Source organism: Malassezia japonica, chromosome 1, assembly GCF_029542785.1.
Source record: "Malassezia japonica chromosome 1, complete sequence".
NCBI classification, from domain to species: domain Eukaryota; kingdom Fungi; phylum Basidiomycota; class Malasseziomycetes; order Malasseziales; family Malasseziaceae; genus Malassezia; species Malassezia japonica.
This window is the reverse complement of record NC_083370.1, coordinates 437445-455015: the sequence shown is the minus strand read 5'-3', so window position 1 is coordinate 455015 and position 17571 is coordinate 437445. Positions and strand designations below refer to the sequence as shown.

Below are 17571 nucleotides of genomic sequence, written 5' to 3'. Positions count from 1 at the left end.
ACCTTTCACTGGGCGGCCGATGCGCCCGCGCTTCCGATGCCTTGTTCTGCGCAGGTGCGCTACCGCCAGGCGGCGGCGCCGTGCGTGGCACACGATGCGGGCCACGGAAAAGTGCGTGTCGATTTTCACGAGCCGATGCTCGCCGTGGCAGCGGGGCAGGCCGTCGCCTTGTACGACGACGACGTGTGCCTCGGCAGCGCTACCATCGAGCATGTCCATACGGCAGATAGTGTACATTAGCTACTTTCGATGCGCAAATCCTGCAGCGAGCGGCCAAAGGAGCGTGCAAACTGCATGTCCCAGTACGCCAGGTCCTCTTGCGAGACGCTCGGGGGCTCAGCGTGCCGCGCGCGCTTGCGGGGTGGATCGTCCTCGTTCTCTTCGTCCTCCTCCTCGTCGGGGTCAAGCTGCGTGAGCGAGACGACGTACCTTTTTGCTAAACACATCCGCATAGTGCTCGTGCTCGCGATCGGCGGCGGTAGCGGCTTCCGGCGTGTCCTCGCCCTCGGTATTCTCGGCGGTGTCTTCTTTTATCTCGTCTGACTCTTCCGGTACGCTCTCCGCGCCGTCTTCCCCCCACTCGGGCGCCTCGCCCGGCTCGTTCAGCTCGCCTCCCCACTCTTCCTGCTCGGGCGGCTGCGGCACGCCGAGCTCGTTGCGCATCCACCCAAAGAGCTGCTGCTCGGCCTGCGACAGCACATCGCGCAAGCGCACGCGGTCGGTCTGTGCGTACGGTGGAATCTGCTCGTCGACCGCACCGTGCACGATGGGTGGCGGCCGCACAGACTCTGCGTCGATGCGCATCGACTCGGACTCCATGTCGAGCGTCGGGAAGCGTGTCTTGGCACTCTTTTGTGCATCGCTGAGCCGTTGCGGCACGCGCTGGAGCCGTGCGGCCCAGAGCTGGTCGAGGAGATCGGCCCAGTACAAGACGTGGAGCAGCTGCGCCTTGGCCGTGTGCTCCGAGTCGCTCTTGGTCGAGTACCCCACGACGCCCTCGGTCAGCTCGGTGGTGAGACGCAAGAGGTAGGTATCACGCAGCGCCGCGGTGGCGCCCAAGAGGGGCGTGGTGCTGATGATTTCCACAAGCGGTACCCACTGCTGCAAAAATGCGGCGAGCGTTGGGAGCTGTGCAGATGCTTCGTTGCGTTTCTGGTACCCCCGCTGGATCTGCAGCATGGCATTGTCAAGGTATACGACGAGCCGTGACTCTTGCCGCGCACTGAGCGCGCGGTGCTGCGACATGATTCCCCAGCGTCCGTGCTCAGGTAGTGGAGCGGGATGGCGAGCAAATATTCCGAGTGCATCGGGCAGGCGTGCGGGGCGAGGGCGAGTCGTCGATCATGAGCGTGTCATACGCCCATCGCGCAGTCGGATTGCCTGCTGGTCGTCGGTGTGGACGGGCTGTGCAGTGCCGTGTCCTCGTCCTGCGGCCGGCAGTGATGCTCGCTTGATGGGACCGTTGGAATGCCGTGTCTCCTCTACAGCCATAGCGTATCATGTACAGAACGCAAAAATGGGCAATTCAGACGCGGGGCCTGCACTATGGGGCCATATAGACTAGGCGCATTAGAGGATGGCGCATTTGGACTGCATTAGCGCAGCAACGTACCTTTTTCCGAACGACCGGAGGCTCTAGCGCGGCCACGATGGCCTCGTCAAAGACATTCTTGAGGCCCTTCTGGGTGAGCGCCGAGCACTCGACATACTTCACCGCGCCGAGCTCGCGCGCCAGACGCTCTCCCATCTCGACCGAGATGGGCCGCTGCTTCTGCCGCGCAAGCTTTTCGACGACGGCGGCGTCGTCACGCAGGTCGACCTGCGTGCCGACAATGAGGCACGGCACGCCCGGGCAGTGGTGGTGCACCTCCGGGAACCACTTTTCCCGGACGTTCTCGAACGAAGCAGGCGACGTCACCGAGAAGCACACCAGGAACACGTCCGTCTGCGGGTAGGACAGCGGACGGAGGCGGTCGTAGTCCTCCTGACCGGCCGTGTCAAAGAGGCCGAGTGTGTACGGGTCCTCGCCGATCATGACCGTCACGGCATAGTTATCAAACACCTGCATCAGCATGCCGCACATACCGTAGGCACATATTCCGACGGAAACTTGTTGGTAGTGTACGAAATCAACAGGCACGTCTGGGTCAGCGGGTCATAACACGCACCTTGCCGACCGCACCGTCGCCCACAACAACACACTTGATCGTCTGCATGATCGCGTTCAGAACAGCTCAGACCACGCCACGTATCCGTGAAACAGCACCAACGCACTGCGTGGATAGAGAGTGCCAAGCGTACTGCAGCAGTCCGTCGCAAGGGCGGAGTTCGACTGAGCAGCAAAGGAAAGACTCGTGGCAATGGAGGTGCGTACCCGGACCGGGATGATGAGTCAGCATGCCTACGATCACTACCGGCGGAAGGGGTTGGTGCTCGGCGTGCGGGGGGCCGGTGGCGCCCCGGAGAGCTCTTGCAAATCTTGTAAGATCGTCTTGGAAAGGTGCACGGGCGTGTTGGACGCGGTGCGTGGGCGCGTCTGGTCGGGCGTCACAGGCGCGGCCGCAGACGGAGCCGTGGGCGTGCGCGGAGCGCCGCCGGGCAGCGTCTGGGGGAAGGGACTAGCAGGTGCGCTGGGAGCCGGGGACGACGGCGCGATCGAGGAGATCGGAGATGTATCATAGGAACGTGTAGGGAAGGGATGGCTGGCCTGCGTGGGCGTCGCAGCAGGCGCCAGTGAATAGTTGGCCAAGAACGACGGCGCACCGGTCGGCGGCGGCGCCGCCGCCACCGGCCGGTCGGCGGGCGTTGCCGACACGCTATGCGAACGCGCCGAGGGTACTGGCTCTGGAGCCGGCTCCGAGACGGGGGCAAGGGCAGGCACGCTCTGGCGCTGGACGGCCGGCACACTCGGCTCGGGCTCGGGTTCGGGCTCGGGTTCGGGCTCGGGTTCGGGCTCGGGCGCTCTGACCTGGCTTTCGGGGATCGGCACGCTCCGCTGGCTTTCGGGCGAGTTGCGTGCGGACCGCGACGTATCAGACGACATGCGCGACGTGCGTGGCTGCTCGGTCGAGGAGCGCGTAAAGCGCGAAAGGTCGAGCGACATGCGCGGCCGGCGCTGCTCTGGCGAGTTGCGGTTCGAGCGCGACTGCGTCGGCGATCCCGAGCGTGTCGATGCGGCATCGTTTTGTGTACCGCGGCGCTGCGTCGCCTCGTGCTCGCGCAGCGAGAGACGCAGCGTTTCGTTCAGGATAATCTGCTCCATTTCTTGGGGCGAAAGTTGGAGCATGGTGCGTGCCATCGAGTCACCGATCTGCGGCCGGCGCTCACCGCCGCGGAAGCGCGCGGCGATGCCGCGCTGTAGCGCATTCGGTGTCCGTGTCGACGCGCCGTCGAGCTCGAGGTCGCGCACGTGTGCGTCTTCGTTGAGAATGATGCTCCCACCCGGCCCATTGTGCCCCAGCCGTGCGTTTTGGCTCACGGCGTTGGCCAGGCTCTCGCCTGTGCGCGAGGACGATACGCCGATCGGTACGAGGCGGTCGCCGACCTGGCGCATGATCACGCGGCGGTTCGCCTGGCGCGCCTGCACTGCGAGCGCCGCATTGAGCTTGGACTGCCAGTCGGGGTGCACCTCATCGACCAACACGACGCGGGGATGGTCCGGCCCGTACGACGTGCGCTGTCCGGCCGACGCGCCGCCCGTGCCAATCGCCGTAGCAGCGCGTTCGATTGCCTCTTCGGCCTCTTGCTTTTGCTGTGGCCGCGCCGAGGCATCGCTCGCCTGCGGTGGGTCGTACACCACGCCAAACTCGGGCGCGACGCAGAACGGGCACATGGCCGGCTGCGACGAGGGCGGCATGCTGTGTGTTGGGTCCACGCGCTGGATCTGCACGAAGCACTCGGTGCAGATCGGCTGGAGGCAGCAGCGGGACCGGTTGAGCTGGGTGGGAAAGCACAGGAAGCAGATAGGGCACTCGCTTGCATTTTCTTCCTCGTCCACCGCCGGGAAGAACGGTGCGAGGCGGCGCTGGACAATCAGCTCGCGCACGATCTGCTTGTCGTACGTCGGCGCGGTACTGTACACGCCCTGGCTCACGACGTACCCTCCATCGACACGGGTATTCGAGGGAATCGTCGGCTTTGCGCGCTCGTTCGGCGCAGACGCGCCGATGCCGCGTGGTGGGGTCACACCACGGTCGACCACTGCTCGAATCATTGTCGCAGACCTGCGAGGCGCCCCACTGGGGCGGCCGGCATCGCGTGACGGCTGCTGGCCCATTCTCGCATCCCTCGGTCAAAGCCAAGGGACAATCTCTCCACACCCCCGGCCCTGACTCGAATTAGGCCAATGAGGAGGACCCTTACACGCAGGGTCCACAACCTTCGTCCGTCAGCGGGACAGACGATATGGCGGACCTGGGGGCTGTACAAACAGCCTGGGCGGCGTGGGACGATGCGCCTGTAGCCGCCACAGCACGCGCCGCAGTCGACGCGGCGCAGGTGTACGCGCGTGTGGTCGCCAGCGGCGCACAGGCCGATGCCGAGGCGCTCTGGACGTGGCTCGGCCAGCGCTGGGCCCAGTGGCAAGCGTACGATGCACAGCACCGCGCAGATGCTTCGTACGCCGACAAAGAAATACGTGAGCTGGCTGCAGATGGGATGCGCGCGCTGCTCGGCGTCGCTCGGAACTCGGCGTCGCAGGCGAGCCATGCTGCGACAATTTTGCGGCACTGGAGCGAGGTGTGTGGCGTGATGAGCTACCTGCTGCTCTTTGAGAACATGGTCGATCCGACACTTATTCCTGTGGTGCGCGTCCTGGCGCAACTGCTCGCAAATGCGGTGACGAGCGACTTGGCTTTGCAGCAGATCGTGTGGGACTTGCACGTTTTGGGAAAGCAAGCGCAGAGCCCGGATGCTCTCGTGCGGCTCATGTCGAGCAGCGACGCACGCACAGTACTCGCTGCATCCGTGCTCCTGCTGAACTGTGTCGATACGGCGCTCGAAGAGGAGCTCAACGGCTCCATGACGACGCCGCCGCAAAAAGTCTCCTTTGCGTACGTACTATTTGCTGACCCAGCCTCGACCTCGTGCAGACCCCGCAGGGCATCAAGATCATGGAGACAGTGATTATGGTGTACGACGCGGCACTCATTTCCGACCCTTCCAAGGGGGGAAGCGTGCAGACCATGGCTCAAGAGACCGTGGATGTGATGTACGTGAAGACTGCTGACCCAGTACCTCGATCGTGCAGCGTCTCATGCGCTGCGGGCACTTTGGCAAGCTACTGCTTAACATGCGCCCGACGAGCGGCGGCGAGCCGCACGTCAGCACGAGCCAGGTGACGCTCTTGCACATTCTCGCCGCCTGCCTCGAGTCGCGACTCGAGCGGTGCAAGGGCGAGCAACACACGCATCGCATCTCTTCTCGCATGCTCAGCAAAGTGATGCAAAAATCAGAGCGGTACATGAACTCGATGGTGCCGCTTCTCTCCGTCTTTCGCGACGTGGCTCACTATACCATTCAAACGATGAAGGAGCACGTCGACGGACGGGGCGTCGTCGACTTTCGGGGATTGATTCGCGCGCACATGGCACTTCTGGCGGCACTCCAGTGCCTGCATCTCAGCGGCATGTGCGGCCAGGAGGACGTGGCTCGCCGCGAGACGACCGGAAATACACAGTTCCTCGCGCGACTGCGGTCGCCCGACGACAAGATCGTCGAGACGTGCGTTAGTACGTATACTCGCTCACACAGCGCTCCTGCACGAAGTCAACCGCTTCTTTCCCGCCCAGTCGCCGTTCCAGACCAGTGGAAAGCGGTCGCAGGAGGAAGAGACGGGTAGCGTCAAGGCCAAGAAGACGGACAAGACGGTGCCTGACATGGTGGACGGGGAGCACGGCATGCCGGATGGCAAGATGGACGATATGCGGGACGATACACGCGACGGGCATGCCGACGGGCATGCCGACGGAGAACCGGCCGCCGACGGGCATGCCGGAGCACACGCCGTCGACGACGATGCACACGGAGCCCACGCTGCCGACGGCCCAAGCGACATGCGCGACGGCACACCCAACAAGGTCGCGATGCGCTCCGACGCCGGCGCCGGCGCCAGCACTCAGCCATCCGCCGCCCCGCTCCCGGACGGCCACGTTCCCACGCCCAACCTGATGTCCCACCCCGTCACTGATTCCCGCCCGGCACTCCACCGCCTCAAGTGCAGCGTGCTGCAGCTCATTGGCACGATCGTGTACGAGCCACCCGGCATGCCGCGCCTTGCCGAGGTGACCGCGCTCCAAGACCGTGTGCGTGAGCAAGGTGGCCTGCTGGACGCACTCTCGATGACACAAGCCGATCAACACAACCCATGTACGTCGCCCGACTGACCCAGACATCCGCGAATACGCCATATTTACGCTGCGCTACCTCCTTGCGCAGAACCCCGCATCGCAGCGGCTCGTTGCCGAGCTGCGCCCGATCCAGCCGAACGACGGCGCGGCGCGTACCGATCGTCCGCCGCTGGCGGGCGCCGAGGATGTGCCGATGCCGACGGCCAGTGGAGCGGCCGCATTGCAGTAATCACACGACATGACGTATACATAGATGCATGAACTACTTCGCATCCGGCGCAGCTTCCCCCCCATTGGGTGGCGCGCCTCCTCCCGCATTCTTGCTCTCGCCGAGGTGGTGCAATCCTGCTCCGAAGCGCGACGCACGCAGGTGTCGCCGCTCGTGCCCCATCGCCTCCTCAAACGCACTAATCACGCGGCAGCTCGCAAGCAGATCCAGCTGCGGCGTCTTTCCGTCGAGCGCCGGGCGCAGGCGGCGGCGGTGCTCTGCAAGCTCGTCCGCCGACACGGACTGTGGCCGGCGGTCCTGTGGCCGTGGCGGGGGCGGGGGCCGCGCGGCTTCGCGTGCGGCGGCCTCGCGTGCGGCGCGCGCCTGTGCCTCCTTCTCCTGGGCCTCTTTTTCGCGTGCCTCTTTTTCGCGCGCGGAGCGCTGCTTGGCCTCGGCCTCGCGCGCCTTGGCGCGCGCCTCGGCCGCGGCCGCGCGCTGCTCCGGTGTCTGGTCCTTGGCGCGCGGCTCGGGCTTGGGTGTCGCGGCGATCGGCCCAAAGAGCTGGTCCCATCCCGACATGTTGCGCCCGAATGCCGGCTCGTTTGGCTTCTGTGCCTGCCGCGCCTGCCGTGGCGCCTCGATGTTCACCGGGTCGTCGCTGGTCGGTGCCGTGGCACGCGGCGTGGCGGCCGGCGGCTTGGGCTTGGGCTTGGGCTTCTCGGCCTCCGCACGGTCCTCGAGTTTTGCGCGCTTCGGCTGCGGCGTCTCCTTTTCGTCCGCGTTGGACGCGCTGCGTGCGCGGCGTTCTTCGGTGCGCTCCGCGCGGCTCGGTGCGCTCATGCGCTCGTCGCCGGACGCCTCGTCCGCGCTGCTCAGCTCCGACCCCGAGCTGAAGGCGTCCATCGTGGTCAATGCCACGTGACTTCTCTCCTGCGACGGTGGCGATGGTAAGTGCGAAGACTGATGCAGTCTCTTCCGCGGATTCTCGCGCAGATTGCCTTCACAGGGAGCCGTATTTTGGGCCGCGCTTTTGCGGAGGCGGGCCGCCAGGCTGTGCGGAGTACGTTGTTTTACTTACGCAGACGTTCGTGCGGGTCAGGTCGAAGGCGCTGCGCCGGCCGGCGGCAAGGCTGGGTCGGCTGCCAATGCGATTACGCTCGCGCACCGTATGACGCTCGACGAGGCGAAGCTCATTCTCAATGTCAAGAACGACATTTCGGCCGCCGCGATGAAGAAAGAGGGCGGCGTGACCGAGGCGATCCGCAGCGAGCTCGGCGAGAACTACGAGCGGCTGTTCAAGATCAACGCGCCGCCTGCGCCCAAAGGCAAGGAGGGCGGCGGGAGCGGCTCCTTCTACATCCAGAGCAAGATTGTGCGTGCGCGCGAGCGCATCGAAGAGGAATGGAAACTCTTGGAAAAGGCTGCCGAGGAGACTGCAAAGCCATAGCGATACCTATTTAGTCCTTGTACGCTGCATCGTGAATCGCGACACTGCGGCCCGACGGGTCGCTCGAGCAGCCCCAGTCGCCGCGGGGCACCCACCGCACAGCCGTGCGCGCCGCCGCATCCGTCGGGAACCAGTGCTCAAAGAGCTCGCGGATGAGGTAGGCCTCCTTCGTCTCGGGCGTGTCCACGGGGTAGCGGCTCGCACGCTCGGCAAACTTTTCGTCGCTGATCGTCTTTTCCGCGTGCTCCTTCATGCCGTCGATCCAGGAGTAGCCGACACCGTCGCTGAACTGCTCCTTCTGGCGCCAGAGGATCTTTTCGGGGAGGTAGGGGCGCGCGTCGGGCAGCTTCTTCCCCGCCTCGATCTCGTCGGGGTTGCAGTCAAACGCCTTGCGCAGAATGTACTTTTCCATGTGGGGACGGCCGTCGCTGTCCTTGGTCTGGTGCGCGCCCTTGGAGAACTCCTTCTCGGCAGCGTCAATGTTCATGCACACCTCGAGGAACTCCTTGTCCAGGAAGGGCACACGCGCCTCGAGACCCCACGCCATCGTCGACTTGTTCGCACGCAGGCAGTCGGCCGTGTGCAGGTTCTTGACGCGCTTCACACACTCCTGGTGGAAGGACTCCTTGTCGGGCGCGGCGTGGAAGTAGAGGTAGCCGCCGAAGATCTCGTCCGAGCCCTCACCAGAGAGCACCATCTTGACACCAATCGCCTTGATCTTGCGCGAGAGGAGGTACATGGGCGTCGACGCACGCACCGTCGTCACGTCGTAGGTCTCCAGGTGGTACACCACGTCCGACAGCGCATCGAGACCCTCTTGCACCGAAAAGGTGTACTCGTGGTGGATCGTGCCGAGGAACTCGGCCGCCTCGCGCGCCGCAATCAGATCCGGCGAGCCGGGGAGACCGATCGAGAAGGAGTGCAGGCGCGGCCACGCGGCAAGCATCTCGTCGTCGCCGGCCTTGTCGGCCGCGCGGTCGGTGCGGCGCACCTTGCTCTTTTGCTCGTGCAGTTCCACGGCCTTTTCCTGCTGCAGCTTGGCCTGCTTCTCGGTCTCGCGCGCAGCGATCGTGGCAATGAGCGAAGAGTCGAGACCGCCGCTGAGCAGCACACCGTACGGCACCTCGCTCATGAGGCGCTTGCGCACCGCCTTTTCGAGCGTCTCGCGGATCAGCGAGAGCTCGGCAGCGTTGGACGGTGGCGCTCCGCTGTCCGTGTTCCACCACGTCGGCTGGAAGTAGCGCACCATCTCCTGGCCGGCAGCGCGTGCGCTGTCGTAAAAGTTACCGGGGGGGAAGGTGTCCACGCGCTCGCACTCGGTCGCGATCGCCTTGAGCTCCGAGGCAAAGTACAGCGCGCCGGGGTAGGTAAAGGAGCGGCCGTAGTACAGTGTCGTGATGCCGATCGGGTCGCGCGCCGTGACGACGCGGTGGGGCGTGACCGAGGTATCCAGGAGCACGAACGAGAACATGCCGTCAAGCATGTTGACAAAGTCCGTGCCGTGCTCGCGGTAGAGGTACATGATCACCTCGCAGTCGGACTGCGTCTTGAACTCCACCGACTGGTCCTTGAGCGACTTGCGCAGCTGGCGGTGGTTGTAAATCTCACCGTTCACACACAGAAAGATCTTGCCGTCGTCGCTCACGAGCGGCTGCGCGCCCGAGTCCACACCGACAATCGCAAGACGCTCGTGGCACAGAATGCTGCCACGCTCCGGCTCCTGCTTGTCCGGCTCATCCACCACCACACAGCCCGACCAGTCGGGACCGCGGTGGCGGATGGTGCGCGAAAGGTTCAGCATCTTTGGCCTGTACGCCTGCGCATTGGGGTGGTGAATGCACGCCAGAATACCACACATGGTGAGAGGCGCAGAACTTCTCGCTTGCCCTGACTCATTCTTCGCGCGTGTTCACGTGACATACCATGGCCCAACGGTATAGAGAGCTCGCGGCGCTGTTCCCGGGCGAGGTGCTCGTGACGTCCTCCGCGTCGAGCACGCAGCGGGGCGCGCTGTACGTGCTCGATGCGGCGGCCGCATCCCAGACGCCGCTCCTGCACTGGAAGGGCGCGGCGCACGTCGCACAGCACGGATTCGACGCGACCCCTTCTGCGACGCACGCAAAAAACGACGCAGGGCACAGCGGGTGGGCAGTCGCGGTCGAGGCAGACAAGGCCGTGCTCAACGTGTACCACTGGCAAAAAGATCAACCGGCCCAGCGCATCGTCCTCCCACAGAAAATGACGTGCATCGCACTAGCTCGCCGCAGTGCACTGGTCGCCGCAGGCACCGACGACGGGCGCCTGTACGTATGGGACATGCGCAGCGGTGCACTCGTGTGCTCGTTCGAGGCGCACTACCGCGCCCTCCGCTGCCTCCGCTTCTTTGACGACGACGCAGCGCTCGTGTCGGCCAGCGACGACGGGCGCGCATGCGTATGGAGCACGCCGGGCCTCGCGCGCTGCACCGACCTCGCGGGGGGGCGTGCGAATGTCCCGACAGCCTACGCGACGCTCACAGACCACACACTGCCAATCACCGACGTGCACGTCGCGGGACGCTTCCCGGAAAGCGCCGTCGTGTGGACCGCCAGCGCCGATGCCTCGGTCAAGCTCTGGGACCTGCGCACGCGCCGCCTCAAGAGCACCTTTACGCTCCCGGGGCCGGTGGCCGCGCTCGCCATCGACCCGCTCGAGCGCTTCTTCTTTGCAAGCCTCCACGGCACGGCCAAGGCGTACCGTGTCGAGCTCTATACCAACGACCCCGGCGCATGGCACGCCCGGGGCGGACGCGGGGCGGAGGGCGCCTCGGACACGATCTCCGCCGAGCACGCCCACGTTCTCCTCGCCGAGCCCATCACCGCCATGGCACTCACGCAGGCGGCGTCGCACATTGCCCTCGGCACACAGAACGGCCAGGTGCACATTGTCGACGTAACGACGCTCCAGGTAGTCCGCGTGCTGCACGCCAGCGCCTCGCTCGCCGCCGCGCCCAACACGCCCGTGACCAACATTTTGTCGATGCCGCGACCGCCGGACCTCGTCGGCGCAGCGCAGCTGCGTGCGAAAAAGAGCCGCGATGAGACGAGCCCGTACGTCGCGTCGCTGCCTGCGCGCCCTGTCGCGCAGCAGTTTGCACGTACGCTCGGCGCGCCGATGGACGCGCCGAGCGTCTTGGTGCGCATCGGCGACGGCGCAGGCACCGCGGCACGCGACGTGCACACCTACCTCGGCGCCGAAGCGCCGGCCGAGGCGCCGCACGCCGCGGCCAGTGCCGCGCCGCGGCCGGCCGCGGATCCGGCGCACGCCGCGCGTGTGCAGCAGCTCGAGGACGAGCTGCGGCGCGCCAAGGCGCTCAATGACGAAATGTGGCAGCATCTCGTCCAGGCAAACGTCGCCGCGCATCGATAGTTATACCCTATATACTTGTGCGTAGGATGCGTGAATCTGGGTAAGCAGGGCGACGTACGCGTTCGAGCATCGCCGCGCCGACGCCGTCGACGCCGTCGCGTGCAATCGCACTTGTCCCGAGCGCCAAGAGTACGCCGAGGCCCAGCGCGGCGTACGCGGCGGCGCGCGGCGAGACGGCTTTGCGCCCGAGGCGGCGCGCCATCTTTGGCGCGCCGCCGAGCCAGTGCACGGCCGTCGAGGCAATGAGCAGGGTATAGGCGCCCCACGACACGGCGCGGTACCGCACGTCGGTGAGGCCGAAACCTACGTACGCCATATCGAGCTCCGACGGCGAGAGCGCCGCGATGGGCGCCGCGGCCGTCGCGGGCGCCACGCGGTTCGTCCAGACGTGGAGGAGGAGCACCGGGGCGAGGACAAAGCCCGCGGCGCTGTGCCACTGGCCCCACGTCCAGCGGCGCACGTCCCACGCCCCTTTTGACTTGGCATGGCGCATGAGCGCGCGGCGCACAATCGACGAGAGCAGGTGCGCACCGAGCGCGCCCCACACCACGACCGGCTCCAGCATGGGGCTTTGGTAGTACACCCGGCCGAGGAGCATCGTCTGGTTCGCCCTATCGAGGCCGGCCGGGCCCACGAGGCCAGCGACTACCGGCGCGGCCAGGTGCGTAACAAGCACGCTGCCGAGCGTCGCGGCACTCCCGGTTTGCACCCACGTCGCGCCCCGCACGAGCGCCGCGCGCCACGCTTCCGGCTCGCTCATAGTGGAGGTCGTTTCCCTCCACCATGGCGCCGATCCGCGAGCTTTTTGGCGGCGCGATTACGATGGCGCTGCAGGGCGACTTTATGGACGCAAGCGATCTCCGGCAGGTGCCGGACAACCAAGAGGTGCTTCTGTCGGGCGACTCGAGTGTCAGCCTCATTCTCGAGGTGCTGCAGCAGGTCGCCGACGGTACAGATCCCGAGGCGATGGACAAGGCCGCGCGCTTCCACTTTGACTCGCTCGCGCACGACAACTCGGCGACCAACGTGCACGTTGACTGGATCGATGCGCCGGATGCGAAGGCCGCAGATAACGCGACGCCGCGCCCCGCGCTCCTCAAAGGGACACAGACCGTGAAAAAGTTCGGCAAGGTCACTGACGAGGACGTGGTGCAGATCTGGATCGCCGTGTGGCGCCTGCCTGGCAAGCACGTCGACCTGGTCCTGTCGCGCAACAACCCCGACGCAGCCGACGTGGATCAGCAGTCGCAGGACTTTCGCGCGACCGCCGGCTCGCTGCGCATTGTCGACTGGAACTTGTTTGCATAGATGGGAAGCTAGAGTGTGGCTATGTGTGCCCGGTGCGGCGCGCCGCGCGCAAGCGCCACCCCCGCTTGCCGCCCGGACGATCCCCACAACGCTCAGACCACGTGTGATTAGTCATCCCAAGTGACTCCTCCTCCATTCCGCCATGCCTGAAACGCAGCCTCTGTGGCTCCGCTGCGAGACCAAGCCCGCCGAGCACCGCTCTGCGCTCACGCCTACCACTGCCAAGAAGCTTATCGATGCGGGCTTCGCCATTACTGTCGAGCGCGACCCCCAGCGCATCTTTGACGATGCCGAGTTCGAAGCGTACGTTGTCTCACTCACCCAGTGTCGGATGCACGCTCGCCGAGCACCACACCTGGCCGCAGGCGCCTGAGGACACCCCTATCATCGGCCTGAAAGAGCTCGACTCGCCCGGCCCCGATTTGCAGCACACGCACATCCAGTTCGCCCACTGCTACAAGCACCAGGAGGGCTGGACCGATGTGCTCGGCCGCTTCAAGCGCGGCGGCGGCAAGCTCTACGACCTCGAGTTCCTCGAGGATGCAAATGGCCGCCGTGTGGCCGCTTTTGGCTGGCACGCCGGCTTTGCTGGCGCTGCGCTCGGCCTCGTCGGCCTGGCCGAGCAGCTCGACGGCAAGACGCTCGGTCCTCAGACGGCCTACCCCAACGAGGCGGAGCTCCTCAAGGTGACCAAGGCCGCTGTCGAGACCATCCGCAAGCACCGCAGCGATGGCAAGGTCACATCGCTCGTCATTGGCGCCCTCGGCCGCTGCGGCCGCGGCGCGATCGACTGCCTCGAAAAGTCAGGCCTAAAGTCGGACGAGATCGTAAAGTGGGACATCCAAGAGACGTCGCAAAAGAGCGGCCCCTACCAGGAGATCCTCGACGTGGACCTCTTTGTGAACTGCATCTACCTCTCGAAGAAGATTCCCTCGTTCATCGACAGGGCCTTTATCGAGTCGGTCGGCGAGCAGCGCCGCCTGGGCATGGTCGTCGACGTGAGCTGCGACACGACGAACCCCAACAACCCCCTGCCGATCTACTCGATCAACACGACCTTTGACAAGCCCACGGTCCCCGTGGAGCTCGCGTCGGGCCTGCCGAAGCTCGAGGTGATCTCGATCGACCACCTCCCGACGCTGCTTCCCCGCGAGGCGTCCGAGCAGTTCTCGACCGACCTGCTCCCCTCGCTGTACCAGCTGCCGCTCGTGACCGGCGCTGCGGGCCCCGACGCTGCGGCGCACACGCACGAGGAAGGCAAGGGCGCGGTGTGGACGCGTGCTGAAGACCTTTTCAAGAAGCACCTCGCTGAGGCGGTGGCGAACGGTGCCTAATTTAGCAGCCTATTTAGAAAATGAACACGGGGTCGTGCTCCTTGCTCACCACACGCGGCTCCGGGAACTGGAGCGCGGACAGGTGGCCCTTCATTGCGTTGATCATCGGCGGCGGGCCGCACATCACGAGGCGCGTCACGTCGCTGGGCTTGGGCAGGTGCGTGTCGATTGCGTCCTTTGTGATAAAGCCCACGCCGCCGTTCCAGTCCGCAGGGGGCCTGTCGAGGAAGTAGTGCACCTTGAAGCGGCTTGGGTGCTGCGCTGCGAGCGCGTCGAGGCGCTCCTTGAGCAGGATTTCGTCGTGCGTGACGTTGGCGTAGATCAGCGAGAACTTGGTCTTGTCCTCTGCGTTGCGCAGTCCCGCATCAATCACCTGGAGGCACGGCGTGAGGCCCGTACCGCCCGCAATCATGCCGATCTCCTCGGCCATGTTGGGGCGGTAGTTGAACTGGCCCTTGGGCCCCTTGATCTCGATCGTCTCGCCCTCCTTGAGCTCGCCAATGATGCGCGAGAGGTTTCCGGTCGGGTACGTCTTGATCATAAGGTCAAAGTACCCCTTGGCGTCTGACGCCGAGATCGGCGTGTAGGAGCGCATGACGTACTTGCCATTGATCGGCGCGCGCACCGAGACGTGCCGGCCGATCGGCAGATCGAGCGACTGGTCCGCCGGCAGCTCAAAGCGATAAATCGCCGACGTGCTCGACACTGGCGTCTTTTTCAGCAGCTTGAACGGCCGCCACTCGTCCTTGCTCAGCACCGGCTGCTTCGCGCTGGTGAAGAGGTAGAGCAGCATGGCCGAGAAGAACAGGCCGATAAAGAAGGTCACAACTACTTGGGTGTCCATGATATTCGTCGCTTTGCTGTAGTCCTCAATAAGCCAGTGTGTATCGGCAAAATACGACGAGATGCGATGCGCCAACCACAAGCACCCGGCAAAGGTTCCGACTGTGGAGACGACCAGGAGCGCCTGCGCCGAGTGCATGACACACTGACGGCTCTCACGCGGAGATCCACGTGTATCCACGTGGAACCACGTGATAACCTTACCTTCCACGGCGAGGCGCGTGCGAGTGATGACCGTGTCGACGCTCGGCATCCTAGCGCATGTCACGCCGACACTAGTGGTGGTACGTGACGAGGCTCACGAAGAATGCGCTGAAGCACTATGTCCGTCTGTGGACCGAGTTCGGCTCGCGCAATGCGCGCGAGACCGCCAACGAGTTTTACTATGACCAGTGCGTGTTTGTTCTGACCCAGGGCGTTTCATCTGGTGAAGCAGCTCACGATCTACCTGACGCATCATACCGCCGAGGATATCCAGGGTCTCACGGACATGCAGGTGCCGATGCCCCCGTGGGGCTTCTCGGAGCAGGTCATGATCCCGATGGAGAGCTGCGACGAGGCGGCGCAGCTCCTCATCCGCTACTTTGGCCCAGAGCAGATCCAGACCTTGATCGGCGGCGCGCGCTGGTGGCAGATGCGCACGGTCGCGGGACTGCCGGCTGAGTGGATCTCGCAGTACTCGGACTACCACACGCTCGTGGACTTGCAGAGCGGACGCAACGCGAGCCTCTCGGCCTCCCTCTCGAAGCGCATGAAGCGCCAGACGAACAAGCGCAACCCGCGCCACGAGCACGAACAAGCGTCCGAGGCGCCGCCCGGCGAAAAGGGGCGGTTTGCGGACACTCAGGAAGAACGCGACCGCCTGAGCCGTGTCATGCTCTACATCCACGGTGGCGGCTACTACTTTGGCTCGGTAAATACGCACCGCTTCCAGATCCTGCGCATTGCACGCAAGTTTGGCGGGTTTGCTTTTGCGGTCAACTACCGCAAGGCGCCGCAGTTTCCGTTTCCGTGTGCGATTCAAGACTGCCTCGCGGCGTACATGTACCTGATCCGCCCGCCGCCCAATGCCAAGCACCAGGCGGTGGACCCGAAGCAGATCGTGATTGCGGGCGACAGTGCGGGCGGCGGCCTGAGCCTTGCGCTGCTGCAGCTGCTGCGTGACTTGGACCTGCCGCTGCCGGCCGGCGGCGTGCTCATTTCGCCATGGAGCGACCTGACACACAGCTTCCCGTCGATCCTGCAGAACACGGCTACGGACTACATCCCGCCCTACTCGTTCATCCACAAGCCCAGCACGCTCTGGCCGCTGCAGCGCGACTCGGGCGTGTTTGAGAAAAAGTCGCTCTTTACCTTTGGCGTGAAGCGCCAGAAGCGCCGCAAGGAGCACATGTCCCCGGCCGAGCGCGAGATGAACCGCATCGTGCACTTGCGCCTGCCGGACGGCAAGGATATGCCGATCACGTCGCAGATCCAACTGTATGCGACGAATGCGCAGCTCTTCCACCCTCTGTGCTCGCCCGTGCTGAGCGGAAGCCTCGGTGGGCTCCCGCCGCTGTACATTTGCGCTGGCGACAGCGAGGTGCTGCGCGACGAGATCATCTACCTCGCGCACAAGGCGGCGCACCCGGACCAGTACCCGCTGCGCGAGGACCTCATGGACAAGTTCCCGGTGATGCGCGAGGCGCAGCGCAGGTTCCACGACAAACCGACAAACGTGCACCTCCAGGTCTTTGACGGCCAGTGCCACGTCTTTACCATGCTCATGCAGACGGTCGCGGCCAAGTACGGTTTCCGTGCCATGGCGTCGTTTATCAAGTTTGTCACCGGCGCGCCGACGACCGAGGCCGCGGCGAATGTTCCTGACTATGCCGAGGCGTGGCAGTACAGTAGCGCCGCCGCCGCCGCGTACGGGCCGCCATCGCACAGCTACCAGGTGCGCCGCGGGGCCAAGGTCGCGACGGCGGCCGCCGCCTCGCAGAAGGATAATATGTACTCGGGCAAGGTGCCGCTGCAACGCCCCGAGTACGAGAGCCACATGATCCGCGAGCGCGTCGACGTCAACGGCAAGATCCGCCCGATGGAGCCGCCGTCGATGATGCAGGCGCTCCGTATGCCCTACCAAGAGGTCGGCGCGGTGAAGGCCTCGACGTACAACCGCTTCCAGAAGGGCCACACGCTGTGGGACACGCGCTACCGCCGGACCGCAGCCAAGGTGAAGCGCAAGCGCGCCAAGTACCAGCGCCGCGCCAACCGCATCCTGAACAAGGCCCAGGCCGAGGGACTGCTCGACGATATGGGCGACCTCGACGTGAGCGAGAACGGGACGACCTGGACGGACCTCGCGACGTACGGCCCGGCCGACCTGCGCAACGAGTGCCCCCCCCCGTCGTCGATTGTCGGGCGGCGCGACACGCCGTCGGCGATCACAATGCTCAAGCTGAGCCTGCACCTGCGGGCCAAGCGGCGGCGTGCGCTCGGCCTCACGAAGGAGTCCGCGCGGCCGTCGGCAGGCCGCACCCACTCGCAGCGCTCGTCGATGGCCGACGACGAGGTCGAGCTGCGCTACGGCGGCGAGCACCGCCCGACCGACGCGCCCGGCGAGCCACTCGGCAAACGATTCGGACTGTGGAAATGTACGTATTGGTGCTAACGCAGCGCTCCTCTTTCGCATGG

At 65.2% G+C, this 17571-nt stretch overlaps 13 protein-coding genes across 13 annotated transcripts; 6 read left to right on the top strand and 7 right to left on the bottom strand.

Annotated features, from left to right (window-relative positions):
* Positions 1-236: 236 nt before the first annotated feature.
* On the bottom strand, positions 237-1245 carry MJAP1_000276 (uncharacterized protein; the record flags this gene model as incomplete). The annotated part of the gene is made up of 2 exons (XM_060264246.1): positions 237-407; positions 430-1245. The coding sequence occupies 2 exons, from the start codon at positions 1243-1245 to the stop codon at positions 237-239; spliced, it is 987 nt and encodes a 328-aa protein (XP_060120229.1).
* A 324-nt stretch (positions 1246-1569) lies between these two features.
* On the bottom strand, positions 1570-2216 carry CDC42 (Rho GTPase; the record flags this gene model as incomplete). The annotated part of the gene is made up of 4 exons (XM_060264245.1): positions 1570-1590; positions 1613-2062; positions 2086-2142; positions 2169-2216. The coding sequence occupies 4 exons, from the start codon at positions 2214-2216 to the stop codon at positions 1570-1572; spliced, it is 576 nt and encodes a 191-aa protein (XP_060120228.1).
* Positions 2217-2410: 194 nt separating this feature from the next.
* SIP5 (SNF1-interacting protein) lies at positions 2411-4213 on the bottom strand (the record flags this gene model as incomplete). The annotated part of the gene is made up of 1 exon (XM_060264244.1): positions 2411-4213. One exon carries the CDS (start codon positions 4211-4213, stop codon positions 2411-2413), a length of 1803 nt encoding a protein of 600 aa, XP_060120227.1.
* Positions 4214-4404: 191 nt separating this feature from the next.
* Positions 4405-6576, top strand: MJAP1_000273 (uncharacterized protein; the record flags this gene model as incomplete). Its single annotated transcript, XM_060264243.1, has 5 exons — positions 4405-5051; positions 5075-5209; positions 5233-5729; positions 5752-6300; positions 6389-6576. 5 exons carry the CDS (start codon positions 4405-4407, stop codon positions 6574-6576), a joined length of 2016 nt encoding a protein of 671 aa, XP_060120226.1.
* A 33-nt stretch (positions 6577-6609) lies between these two features.
* On the bottom strand, positions 6610-7458 carry MJAP1_000272 (uncharacterized protein; the record flags this gene model as incomplete). The annotated part of the gene is made up of 1 exon (XM_060264242.1): positions 6610-7458. One exon carries the CDS (start codon positions 7456-7458, stop codon positions 6610-6612), a length of 849 nt encoding a protein of 282 aa, XP_060120225.1.
* A 41-nt stretch (positions 7459-7499) lies between these two features.
* PAM16 (mitochondrial import inner membrane translocase subunit TIM16) lies at positions 7500-8002 on the top strand (the record flags this gene model as incomplete). Its single annotated transcript, XM_060264241.1, has 3 exons — positions 7500-7502; positions 7525-7615; positions 7638-8002. The coding sequence occupies 3 exons, from the start codon at positions 7500-7502 to the stop codon at positions 8000-8002; spliced, it is 459 nt and encodes a 152-aa protein (XP_060120224.1).
* Positions 8003-8012: 10 nt separating this feature from the next.
* Positions 8013-9860, bottom strand: ASN1 (asparagine synthase (glutamine-hydrolyzing); the record flags this gene model as incomplete). Its single annotated transcript, XM_060264240.1, has 1 exon — positions 8013-9860. The coding sequence occupies one exon, from the start codon at positions 9858-9860 to the stop codon at positions 8013-8015; it is 1848 nt and encodes a 615-aa protein (XP_060120223.1).
* Positions 9861-9925: 65 nt separating this feature from the next.
* On the top strand, positions 9926-11410 carry IPI3 (Pre-rRNA-processing protein ipi3; the record flags this gene model as incomplete). The annotated part of the gene is made up of 1 exon (XM_060264239.1): positions 9926-11410. One exon carries the CDS (start codon positions 9926-9928, stop codon positions 11408-11410), a length of 1485 nt encoding a protein of 494 aa, XP_060120222.1.
* On the bottom strand, positions 11411-12170 carry MJAP1_000268 (uncharacterized protein; the record flags this gene model as incomplete). The annotated part of the gene is made up of 2 exons (XM_060264238.1): positions 11411-11446; positions 11469-12170. The coding sequence occupies 2 exons, from the start codon at positions 12168-12170 to the stop codon at positions 11411-11413; spliced, it is 738 nt and encodes a 245-aa protein (XP_060120221.1).
* Positions 12171-12193: 23 nt separating this feature from the next.
* On the top strand, positions 12194-12718 carry MJAP1_000267 (uncharacterized protein; the record flags this gene model as incomplete). The annotated part of the gene is made up of 1 exon (XM_060264237.1): positions 12194-12718. The coding sequence occupies one exon, from the start codon at positions 12194-12196 to the stop codon at positions 12716-12718; it is 525 nt and encodes a 174-aa protein (XP_060120220.1).
* A 142-nt stretch (positions 12719-12860) lies between these two features.
* On the top strand, positions 12861-14052 carry LYS1 (Saccharopine dehydrogenase; the record flags this gene model as incomplete). Its single annotated transcript, XM_060264236.1, has 2 exons — positions 12861-13021; positions 13044-14052. 2 exons carry the CDS (start codon positions 12861-12863, stop codon positions 14050-14052), a joined length of 1170 nt encoding a protein of 389 aa, XP_060120219.1.
* A 13-nt stretch (positions 14053-14065) lies between these two features.
* On the bottom strand, positions 14066-14896 carry CBR1 (cytochrome-b5 reductase; the record flags this gene model as incomplete). Its single annotated transcript, XM_060264235.1, has 1 exon — positions 14066-14896. One exon carries the CDS (start codon positions 14894-14896, stop codon positions 14066-14068), a length of 831 nt encoding a protein of 276 aa, XP_060120218.1.
* Positions 14897-15125: 229 nt separating this feature from the next.
* On the top strand, positions 15126-17548 carry MJAP1_000264 (uncharacterized protein; the record flags this gene model as incomplete). Its single annotated transcript, XM_060264234.1, has 3 exons — positions 15126-15179; positions 15202-15287; positions 15310-17548. The coding sequence occupies 3 exons, from the start codon at positions 15126-15128 to the stop codon at positions 17546-17548; spliced, it is 2379 nt and encodes a 792-aa protein (XP_060120217.1).
* Between the last annotated feature and the right edge of the window lie 23 nt (positions 17549-17571).